Genomic DNA, 11,353 nt, shown 5'->3' with positions numbered 1-11,353 from the left:
ACAGAATAAGTTTTTGCAAAATTGATGACAAATTTTCCTCAAACTTCTGACCAGTTTATGCCACCCTGTGTCTGAAAAATAAGGCAAACTATAGCCTCTGCAGGAGAAGAACTTGGAGGCAGGTTGTAAGGAAAAGGAATTATTCCAAGTCCATATTCCTCTGCAGGTTAGTTTGCTGATCATTTGGTTTACTTCCTATTTGTCTTGAGATGTCTCTCTCCAGTCTAGGTCTCAAAATAGCCTTTCCTGGCTTGACTTTTGCACAGACCATACTTGCTCCTTCTGAACTGAGCATTTGCAAACTGTTTCTCAAGAGACATAACATAAAATCCCAGGTCCAGGCACACCCAGCCCTTTTGCGCCCAAAATAATAAAATTCTCAAGCTGGAACTCAATGCCAGTTTTGCAACTGGCTCCTTGAGAGCAGCTGAACTATAATCATGTAATCAATCATGGCCTTCAGAATTTTGTAAGCCACCATCACATTCCACCTCCCTTCTCTCCAAACCAAAAAGAATCAACTTCTCTAGTTTCTCCTCATAGGGCAGCCACTCCCACCTCCTCAATCATTTTCTCTGCCTTTCCCTACTTCCTCTATAGCGGAAACAGGACTGCATACTGTACAAAAGATATGGGTGCACCAAGGTGTTATGTATCAGCAAAACGGTGCCCCCTGCTTCCTTCAGGCCTTCCTGCTGGCATGAGGGACTTGGCGACTTTCCTTGCCGCACAGGCGCACCGAGCTGAACATTTTGGAGACCTGTCAGTGGCAGCTCCGCAATCTCCTTCCTGGTTTGTGGCTGCCAGCTCCGAGTTCAGCATTAGCTCAGCGTTACCGGGTTATTCCGGGTTCAGGCTTTTCCCTGCGTGCCTCACCTGGCGCTTACAGGGGCTCATTTGCAGCTTTCAGCCCACTCGGCTGTCCGAGGGCCCTCGGGAGCAGGCCGGTGTCTGCCCAAGGCCTGAGCCGCGGCTCCGGGCGCCTCCTCGCACCGTTAGCTCGGCGGCGCCGTTCCGGGTGCACCAGCGGCAGGGAGGTGTCGACATCTCCAGGAAAGGCCCCGAGCCACAGGTTGGGAAACGCGGCGCAATCTGTTAAGGGGATGATTAAGGGCGCGACGGAGAAACCCGCGGAGCGCCGCGCGCCGCGCGCCGGTCCAACGGTTCCAACGGTTCCAACGGCCCGGCGCGAGCGGCCGCCTCACACCCCCCCCCCCGCGCGCCCCCGGCCCACGTGCCGCGCGCGCCCCGCGCCACCCCGCCCGCCCCGCTGCCCGCCCCCCGGCGGCCGCGGATTGGCTGCGCGCCTCACGCGAGCCGCGCGGGGGGAGGAGGAGGGGGGGGGAGGAGGTTGCCCGCGAGTAACCCCGGCGCCGCCAGCTCCCCGCGCGACCTTTCTCCTGCATCGGCGGTGACGCGGCGGGCGCGCGCGCGCCCCCTCCCCGCGCGCGGCAAGATGGCGGCGCTGAGCAAGTCCATCCCCCACAGCTGCTACGAGATCGGGCACACCTGGCACCCGCGCTGCTCCTGGGCCGTGCTGCACGTCACGCAGGGGGCGCTGACCGAGTCCCTGCGCATCTACGGCACCCTCTACCTGGTGGGTCGGGGTGGGGGGCCGGGGCGGCTGGCGGGACTGCGGGGAGAGCCGGGGGGCAGGGGGGAGGCTGGTGGGGTGGGGGGCAGGTGGGGTGGAGGAAGGGCAGGAGGGATGGCGAGGGGGAGGCTGCTGGGATGGGGGGGCAGGAGGGACATGGGGGCAGGTGGAGTGGGGGGAAGGGCAGGAAGGACATAGGGAGCTGGTGAGGGAGGAAGGGCAGGGGGGATGGTGAGGGGGAGGGTGCTGGGATGGGGGGGCAGGAGGGACATGGGGGCAGGTGGAGTGGGGGGAAGGGCAGGAAGGACACAGTGGGGCTGGTGGGGTGAGGGGGGAAGGGCGTGAGGGACACAGGAGGCTGGTGGGGTGAGGGGAAGGGCAGGAGGGATAGTGAAGGGGAGGCTGGTGGGACATGAGGCTGGTGGGATGAGTGAAGGGCAAAAGGGACGTGGTGGGGTACTGGTGGCAGAGAGGAATGGCAGGAGGGACATGAGGGGGTGATGTGGGGAAGGGTAAAGGCAGGAAGGATGAGAGGGGGAGGGGAGCCTGGGGTGAGAGGAAAAGGCAGGAGGAATACCCTGCATGGGGTGAGCCTGTCCTGGGGTGGTGGAGTGGCAGGGTGACTATGAAGGGGGAGCCTGGTCTGGGGTAGGGGGAAGGGCCTGAGGAATAGCAAGGAGGGAGCCTGGCATGAGTTTGGCTAGGTGAAAAGGCCTGGTCTGGAGGTGGGATGGCAGGAGGGTTATCAAGGAGGGAGAAGGGCACGAGGGATATCAAGGAAGGGGAGCCTGGCTTGGGTTGATGAGGAAGGGCATAAGGGATGCTGGGGTGGGAGAAGGGTGTGAAGGATGTTGGAAGAGGAAGAGAACGAGGAATATCAAGCAGCAGCTTAACTTGGGGGTGAGAGGGGAAGAAGTACAAAAAAGATGTTTTTGGGGGAGTCTGATCCTGGGGAGGATGGGTGTGAGAGACATCGGTGTAGGAAAACTTTGTCTGGGGAGGAGGGCATGATTGGTGCTTGAGTGGGAAGGGACACTAGGAGTGTGTGTGTGCGTGCGCGTGCATGTGTACCCTAGAAGTGGGAAGAAGGGCATGAGGGTTACTGGAGGATCTGATGGCTTGACAGGTACTAGGGGTAGGATGAATGTATTTGGGAAGGAGACCGAGGACTGCCTGATCATCATATATCATTGTTTGCCAATACCTGTGAGACCTGGAAAAAGACTTATCAAATATTTGCCTGAGAGGCTAGCACTGTATCTTTAGCAGGAGCAAGAATAATGCATATGTGTTCTACTGTTGGTGTCACCCGGGAAATAAAAATCGTGGTAATCAGTGGGTTACCAAAGGTTGAGGGAGACTGCATTGGATAATGAAGAAAATAGGCTGAACAATATTTTAAGGCTAAGGGAGGTTAGGTAGTCTGAGAGTATCCTACAGGCAAGGTATCTTAGCTTGAGCATGCAGTTAGACTTGGTTATATCACCTCAAGTGCAGGTGGCTTGCTTCCAGCAAATTAGGATGTAGGTAGAGGAGCTTGCATCTGTTTGCATATAAACATATTCTGGAAGCTGATCTAAGTTGCAATTGCTGCAAGAAAGCACGCATTTACTATCCTCACTTGTGTGTTTCTCCTGGGATGGTACTGATGCTTGGAAGACTGAGTAGTGCTCTGGATACTGAGCTGGCTGCAAACTAAATGTAAGAGAAAAGAAAAGAAAAAAAGAAGTCATTGATTTTGTACTGTTCAACTTTGCACCAGTGCTGGTACAACAGAATTATCAAGGTATGTAGCAAAGGGCAGGAGAAGGAGGGGGACTGCAGCAGTCCTGACACAGTTAAGGCTCCTACTGAAGTGTACCTTGAGTGAGAATTGTGACAATATCCAACTATATACTAAAAAGATTAATAACTTTTTTGGCAGTGTGGACTTTGCGGTTGTCATGTCTGACTGAATTTTTCTACATTGAACTGCCGCAAACAGAAGTGGCAGCTGTTTGTGTGAGCACATAGTGCGCTAGTTTGGGAAACAAATACAACTGGAAAGAACATCCCCCTCTTCCCCCCCCACCCCTGAGTTATTTTTCCTTTGCATCTAATTACCAGCCCAGTTTACTGTGCAGGTGCATAAATACTTGTACCACCAGAGAAGGGGCATGCAGTGAGTCACCAGGGTGATGGTGGTCTGTCAGATCTGGCTCAAGTTAAACCAGCTTAAGCAGTAATGTAATTAAATCAGAATTAAGGTGCTATGGGATGTATTTTTCTCAGTAGTCAAGCCTGTTAAGAGATTCCTCTTCTTACCTTAGTTACAAATCACTCAGTTGTGGAGTCATGGGTTAGAAAATAAGTTCCCTCTTTATTTATTTCTATATATACATGTATGTGTATATGTATAAGATATGTATATATGTGTATATATATAAGATTTTTTGATCTGTTTTACATTGTGGCCCCGTAAACAGATCTTGTCACAAATCCAAGGTACAGTGGGAACCTTTTCAGTCAGTCAGTGTCATGCTGTACTGTATAATGTCTGCATAAATTTTTATGCTGTCTTGTTTACAGTGCTTAATTTTCATAAGGTTTTGTTGACTATGTTCAGTTTAGCTGAGTAGTCTAAAGCTGGTTTCACGAATAGATGAGCTGCTCTAAAATAATGCTGCCACCTAAAGAGGGAGGAAGCTGGTAACATCACATAGGGACTCTTAGTCAAATTAAATTGTTCATAGACCTAAAACTTCCAATTAGTTCTTTGTTTCCTGTGCATATCCATTATTCTTTTTAAAAATATACTTAATATGTGACATATGCACTGCCTTTTCCTGAAACAAGATGATACCTTGGTTAAGTACCTTAGCCTTTGAAACTAAGTTTTGAGAACTATGTACTTCTCTCAGATTGTGTATTCATTTTATAAAGGACAAGGATCCTATTATAAGAAAGATACTGAAGAGGGAGTTTCTGAATTAGTTCCCATTCTGTTCAGATATTCCCATAAGTAAAACCTCAAGAACAGCAAATACTATCAACTGCTTCAGATAGGTACTAGTATTCTAGGGAACCTGCAATAAAAGAACAGTCCAGTGTGGACCATGACCCATTTTTGTCTAGCTTTCCTACATATACAATGTCAAGAAGACAACATTTAGTCCTTCAGAGCTAGCTGTGACTACTGCTCTAGAATGCTAAAGGTGACTGTGTCTGAGGTCTGAGTCTACAAGGCTCTGGCAATGCTATGCCAGTAAAATGAGGGAAGGAAAACGTGTTCAGTTTTTGCAGTCTCGGAAACACTGAAAGTAACCTCTTGTTACTTAATGTCTGATGTTCTGACTAAGAAATCTGTACTGCTGGAGATGACGACTGCCACTCACTGCTTGATATGTCATCCATCCTGATAACCAATGTGAATCAGGCCAAAGCAGATTTCAGCTCTGATTTTTAAGGAATCAGGGAATATATTATAATGGAATTATCACCACTTGGGTAGCAAAGTATCTACTGAATAATTTATTCCTTGCGCAACTGGGAGAATTGTGCAGGACAAAAGCCCAGCTATTTTTAACTATCAGGCTAGCTAGCTTTAATAAGTGTTCAACTTAGATACTAGTCTGCAGCAGAAGAAAGGGATTTGTACCGATAGTAGAGTTCAGACTTCCAAAGACTCCCTTCACCTTCACACACATGAACATACAAATTTGCATCAACTGTCTTGTTATGTGTATTAGGTTTTACCTGTCTTAATGTTTTTTCCTGTCTAGCAGATACTATTTTTTTATCACAAGCTGAGCCTTTAATTCATTTTTCCCCCTACTTAATGGAGTATGAATACTTTTTTCAAGTTGAGGAAAGAAATTTTTTTTGTGGCATGAATTAATAATTGCTGAAAATGACTAGTATGAAACTGGATGAGATACATATCCCTTGCTCTGCTTCTAAGGTTAAAACATTAATTGCTCTGTTTATTATGGTATTCCGTTGATTTCCCATGGGAAATTTGGTGTTAATCAGATAAGTTAGAGCAAAGTGCTCCGTTTCCTGAAGATCTGTAGGTTTTAGGCATTTGTTTGATGATGGTGCATACCTTTCATGTAGGTGAATTTGCTTAATCAGTGGTATGAAATCTTTGTAATCTATCTGAGATAAGTGGATATGATTGTAACATTTGTTCTTAATCTAGATAAGGCAAAAATTGTCTATATGATATTTTACAGTCAAGCTAATTCTTCTGACTTCTTACCTATGGGGTGGCCAAGTCACTTGTCTTCCACCTTTTCTTTTTTGAGCCTAGTCATCTGTCTTCCTCGCTTAATTTAAGCCAGGATCTTCCCCAAGCCAAATTCTGTTCTGGCCTTCCCCTCTCAAGCGGAGTCTTCAGTTTCCACCATCAGCCCTCATGCCATTCTTCTTCCCACCCAAGATCTCATGTCCTTCCTTTGTCTGATTTGTCTATGCTGCTGAATGAAAAGAGAATGAGGGAACAGCCTTGAGCATTGGCTCTTCAGGGGGTTCACATTGATTAACTGTTAGCTTACTTCTGGCTTTGACTCCCGATATCTTTCTCCAAGACCAATCTGCTGTCAAGGAAGGAGAGAAGCATTAGCTTTACAGCAGCATAAGTGCCAGCTGGTCTGTCTGACTTGTCTGCTGGACCAGAGATTGCCCCATCATCTATTTGGTGGTGTAAGTGTAACCTGAGTTTGCTATTCCACTGTTTTTAAATGATCCTCAGGGCTCATTTTATTTTACTGATTTCTTTCCCTTTGTTTCCTTTGTACTCATTTCATTCTCATTTTTGACACTATTTTCAAGCTCATGCCATGCCTTTTTCCTTCTGTGATTCTGTTTAATAACTTTGTTTCTTACATGCCAATCATTTCAAAAGCTTTTTCCTACTTAACTTTCCAGTGCTGATACCTTCTTTGGCACTATTTGACCGTTAAGTGTGCATATTCTTTCTTAAGCCGTATTATTTTGTAAGTCCTCCAAGGCAACGTTTTATACAATATTGTTAAAGATGAAATCCTACAACTGTATAAGATGTTTTTTCTTCCTGTATAAACATGGGAGGGACTACCTACATGGGCCAGGTAGTCCTGCACGTGGTAGCTGACTTTTGCAGAGTAGTCACTGATCACCAAGAGGCAGTAACAACAATGAACTTCAATTATAGAGCTAATTAATAATTCTGAAAATTACTGGATGAATGACTGAGATATCATTTGCCAAAGATCAAGGTGGGGCAGAAGTAAAGTGCGACTTATAACTTGGGTAGTATTGCTTAATTATATTAGCTATATCTACATTGCTAAATAATAGGCCCAGAGGTCAGCCCCAAGGCCAAGTGGTATGTACTGGCCCTTTCTGTGCTGTTTCAGGCTGACTCACTTCTTCCATGACCATTTTTGCTGAGAGAGTGCTATTTGGATTGGTCCTGGGCGAAATAAGGGAGTAAGCTGACACTGAAACAAATCCTGTTTTATCTCTCACTACAGACATAGTCACAATGTTGTCGTCAGCTTTCTAAGATGTGTGAGAAGGCTGTACTATCTGGCTTATGATCTGAAATGGTACAGAATTCCTGGTTATATTAAAACATGATCAGATTTTATTTTGATTATGCTGTGAGCCATTATGTATTTGGAAGTAGGGTAGGAAGACTAAGGAGGATGTTGGTCCTTGAATGTTGTTCTTTATGTCAACTTGGATCTCTGAGGTAGACCATCAAGCAATGTGACTCTTCTGTCAGGACTGGTATGTAGGGTTGCTGTAATAGTAGTGCTGTAGTCTGTGTTTTGCTGGGCTATCTGATCATCTCCCTACGTTGTGGTGTCCCATAGCTCTGTGCTGTGTTATGAATTTTGCCTGAGGACTGGAAGAAAGCCAGCCATCACTCCAGTCTTCAGAAAGGGCAAGAAGGAGGACCCAGGCAACTATAGGCTGGTCAGCCTCACCTCCATCCCTGCAAAGGTGATGGAACAGCTCATTCTGGATGTCATCTCCAGGCACATGGAGGACAAGAAGGTGATCAGGAGTAGCCAGCATGGATTCAGCAAGGGGAAAGCCTGCTTAACCAATCTGATAGCCTTCTCTGATGGAATGACTGGCTGGGTAGATGAGGGCAGAGCAGTGGACATTATGTACCTTGACTTCAGCAAGGCTTTTGATACTGTCTCCCATCACATCCTCCTAGAGAAGCTCAGGAAGTGTGGGTTAGATGAGTGGACAGTGAGGTGGATTGAGAACTGGGTGAAAGGCAGAGCTCAGAGGGTTGTCATCAGTGGTGTGGAGTCTCGTTGGATGCCTGTGGCTAGTGGTGTCCTGCAGGGCTCAGTACTGGGGCCAGTCTTGTTCAACTTCTTCATCCATGACCTGGATGAGGGGATGGAGTGCCTCCTCAGCAAGTTTGCTGATGATACTGAACTGGGAGGAGTGGCTGACACACCCGAGGGCTGTGCTGCCATTCAGAGAGCCCTGGACAGGCTGGAGAGTTGGGCAGAGAGGAACCTCCTGAGGTTCAGCAAAGGCAAGTGCAAAGTCCTGCACCTAGGGAGAATCAAACCTAGGCACCAGTACAGGCTGGTGGCTGACCTTGTGGAGAGCAGCTCTGCAGAGAAGGAGCTGGGAGTGCTGGTGGATGACAAGTTGAGCATGAGGCAGCAATGTGCCCTTGTGGCCAGGAAGGCCAATGGTGTCCTGGGGTGCGTTGGGAGGAGTGTTGCCAGCAGGCCAAGGGAGGTGATCCTACCCCTCTACGCAGCCCTGGGGAGGCCTCGTCTGGAGTCCTGTGTCCAGTTCTGGGCTCCCCAGGACAAGACACACATGGAGCTACTGGAGAGAGTCCAGTGTAGGGCTGCAAAGATGGTCAGAGGGCTGGAGCACCTGCCCCACGAGGAACGGCTGCGAGAGCTGGGCCTCTTCAGCCTGGGGAAGAGAAGCCTGAGGGGGGATCTTATCAATGTGTACAAGTACCTAAAGGGAGGGTGTCAAGGGGATGGGGACAAACTCTTTTCAGTTGTCCCATGTGACAGGACAAGAGGCGATGGGCGAAAATTGAAGCACAGGAAGTTCCGCCTGAGCGTGAGGGGGAATTTCTTCCCTGTGAGAGTGACGGAGCCCTGGACCAGATTGCTCAGGGAGGTTGTGGAGTCTCCTTCTCTGGAGATCTTCAAGGCCCGCCTGGATGCAACCCTGTCTAACATGCTCTAGGTGACCCTGCTGAGCAGGGAGGGGGGTTGGACTAGATGATCTCCAGAGGTCCCTTCCAACCTTACTGATTCTATGATTTTGTGAATGGTCAGTGTGTTCCTCGTCTTCAGGTTCTTCTGGAAGCCAGCTTAAATATGACTATGATCAGCTTAAATGTGATTAAGGTATGAACTTGGTTCATATCTTTGTTCCAGGCTGTAATTGTTCTGTTCTGTACAGGTGGCTTTGAAAGTAGTAAAATTATTTATTTTTCAATTAATATGGAACTAAAGAAAAAAATGGATATTTGTACTTCAGAAGGGAAAAGTTTGAAAATTTTAAAAGAATAAATTAATTTAACTGGACTAAAGAATTCACGCTCAAAAATGCAAGCAGGAAACTGCAGTTTGCATCATAAGCATGGGGAAGGCCCCAGCCTTGACTGACTCAACAGTCATCCTAAGGACACTATAAATACCAGAAACCAGCAAAAACAGTTAAGGGACTGTTTATCAGGGGAACATAAATCTGTTGGTTCAGCTGTATAGTATGGTGCAAGGATTTCTGAGTTAAAAGAAAGATTACTGAAAATTATGATGAGTTAAGATTTCAAGGGGAATGAAAAATGGCCCTTTACTCACATAAGTGAAAGAAATGACAAAGATGGGCCACTATGCAATGAGAATGATGTCAAGATTGGATGCAATTTAGGTATTATTCTAAGAGTATATGAGTACTCTTTTTTTATTATTTTTAGTGGGGTGAATGATACATAATATGCTTCTCCTGTGCTCCAACCTCCCTGCCCCAAAAGAGCTGGGAGGTTGGACTAGATGATCTCTGGAGGTCCCTTCCAAGCTTACTGATTCTGTGATTCCCAATGGCAGCCTCATGTAACATCTCACAGAGGGGATAGAGGAAGTCAGAGTGGAGGAAATGCACAGTCTTCCTCAGAATATTGCAGGAAATGCAGTAATTCAGAAATCTAGAAGCCAGATTTGTAATCTGTGAAATCAGGGTGGGATGAGCTTATTGAGGGATAGTAAATCTGTATATTTAAGAGGAATCATGAGAAATAAGACACCGATTTGGCTAACAATGTCTTTCAATGTACCTGAGTGCGTTTTGAGACTAAATAATTTCCAAATACTCAAAAATCATTTATACAATGTAGAGGAGTAAAGTTCTTATAAAATTCTTACAAAATTGGAAACAGTTATAAAACAACATACGAATAAGTAAACATAATTTTGGAAGAAATCTGACATCAATTTATCTACCTAGCACTTAAAGAAATCTGAGGTAGTTTCTTAAATGGTTTGATTAGCACACATTAAATAGTTTTCTCATATATACAGCTTTCATTTTTTTTCCCCCCAAAGTTGTAATGGTTTAAGTGTTCTAGTGAAAGTTGCATCAGAACTTTTGAACTCTAGGGAAGGTGAGATGATTACTACAGGAGAATATCTGGGTTGAATTTTCAGAGTTGGGATGATAAACAAGAGGAGGAGGAGAAATCTTCCAGTCTCGACTAGGTGCATGAAAGAGATTCAGCTGTTCAGGGGAACGTTGTGGTGCTTGTGTCCACGGATTCTGGAGGGCGGGTTTGTGACCATGACTTTCGCTGTGGTGTCTGTGATCTATTAATCCTGTTCGTTCTATTCATTTCTAGGTAACAGGGGTATGAGATTGCCTTTAAAAGTCTTCTTACACTGCCAGGCTACATTAAAGCATAATTGAATTTTGTGTTTCATGTTTTAACTAGTTGCCTGCAGAAATGAGAAAGCAGCTCTTTTTCTTAGAAATTGGCCAGAGACTTTCTGTTTTCGGTTTTCCTCTGAAACTGGCCACAGATGGCAATGGGACACTGGATCAGTCTTCTGAGGTAGAAGGGAAATCGTCTTTCCCACATGTGCTGCTGTACTGTGATATCTGAGTGCTTGAAATTGTTCTGACTACTTATTTCTTTTATTTTAATGTATCTTGAGTTTTTCTTTCAAATTCAATGTGTTTCTTTTTAGCTTTTTTTTTTCCTGAAACTTTCTCTTATATTGTATTCTTGCCTCTGCTGTTTCTGTTTTTACTCATGAAATATTTAGCTTGCTTTCTTCGGCTTCATCTCTCATTTTTCTTTTCTATTTATCGTTTTCTTTCCCCTGACTGGGATTTGTTTGTTTCGTCTTCGCATATTTCTGAATCTTCTGCATGCTCTATACTGAAAGGACAAAAGGAGATCAAGAGCTGTAACTTGTGGATGCAAATAGAAGGGAATTAGAAAACTAAAGTCTTGAAAGCTTTGTACCGTTTTAGGCCATCTGCCCTGCAACGGTGCATGATTTGTGTAAACTCCGTTTTGTTCTAAATTGTTGAGGTGTTTTGGCATCTAGTAAAGTACTTCTCAGAGAATCTAAAAGATGAGGTTTATTAGTTGTTGTATTGAAGATGAAGCTGTAAATATGTAGCAAAGCTGGGCTTTGTATCCTATCTATAGAGTCTTGCTGGCTTGTGGATTTGAGAGAGAAGTGGAGTTATACTGCAGGATGAGCTGCAGGCAAACAGCTCTGCTGTCAG

At 45.9% G+C, this 11,353-nt stretch overlaps 1 protein-coding gene across 2 annotated transcripts in view; it reads left to right on the top strand.

Annotated features, from left to right (window-relative positions):
• The first annotated feature begins 1,370 nt into the window (after positions 1-1,370).
• Positions 1,371-11,353, top strand: part of TMEM135 (transmembrane protein 135) — a 183,013-nt gene continuing 173,030 nt past the window's right edge. For both annotated transcript variants that reach the window (XM_062578053.1, XM_062578045.1), the window contains exon 1: positions 1,371-1,597. In XM_062578053.1, the coding sequence (XP_062434037.1) occupies positions 1,457-1,597 (141 nt within the window). In that variant the 5' untranslated portion in view covers positions 1,371-1,456. The remainder of the gene's footprint in view (positions 1,598-11,353) is intronic.

Source organism: Rhea pennata, chromosome 1 (genome assembly GCF_028389875.1).
Source record: "Rhea pennata isolate bPtePen1 chromosome 1, bPtePen1.pri, whole genome shotgun sequence".
NCBI lineage: Eukaryota > Metazoa > Chordata > Aves > Rheiformes > Rheidae > Rhea > Rhea pennata.
The sequence above is the reverse complement of the archived record's forward strand: the minus strand, read 5'-3'. Positions and strand labels throughout refer to the sequence as shown.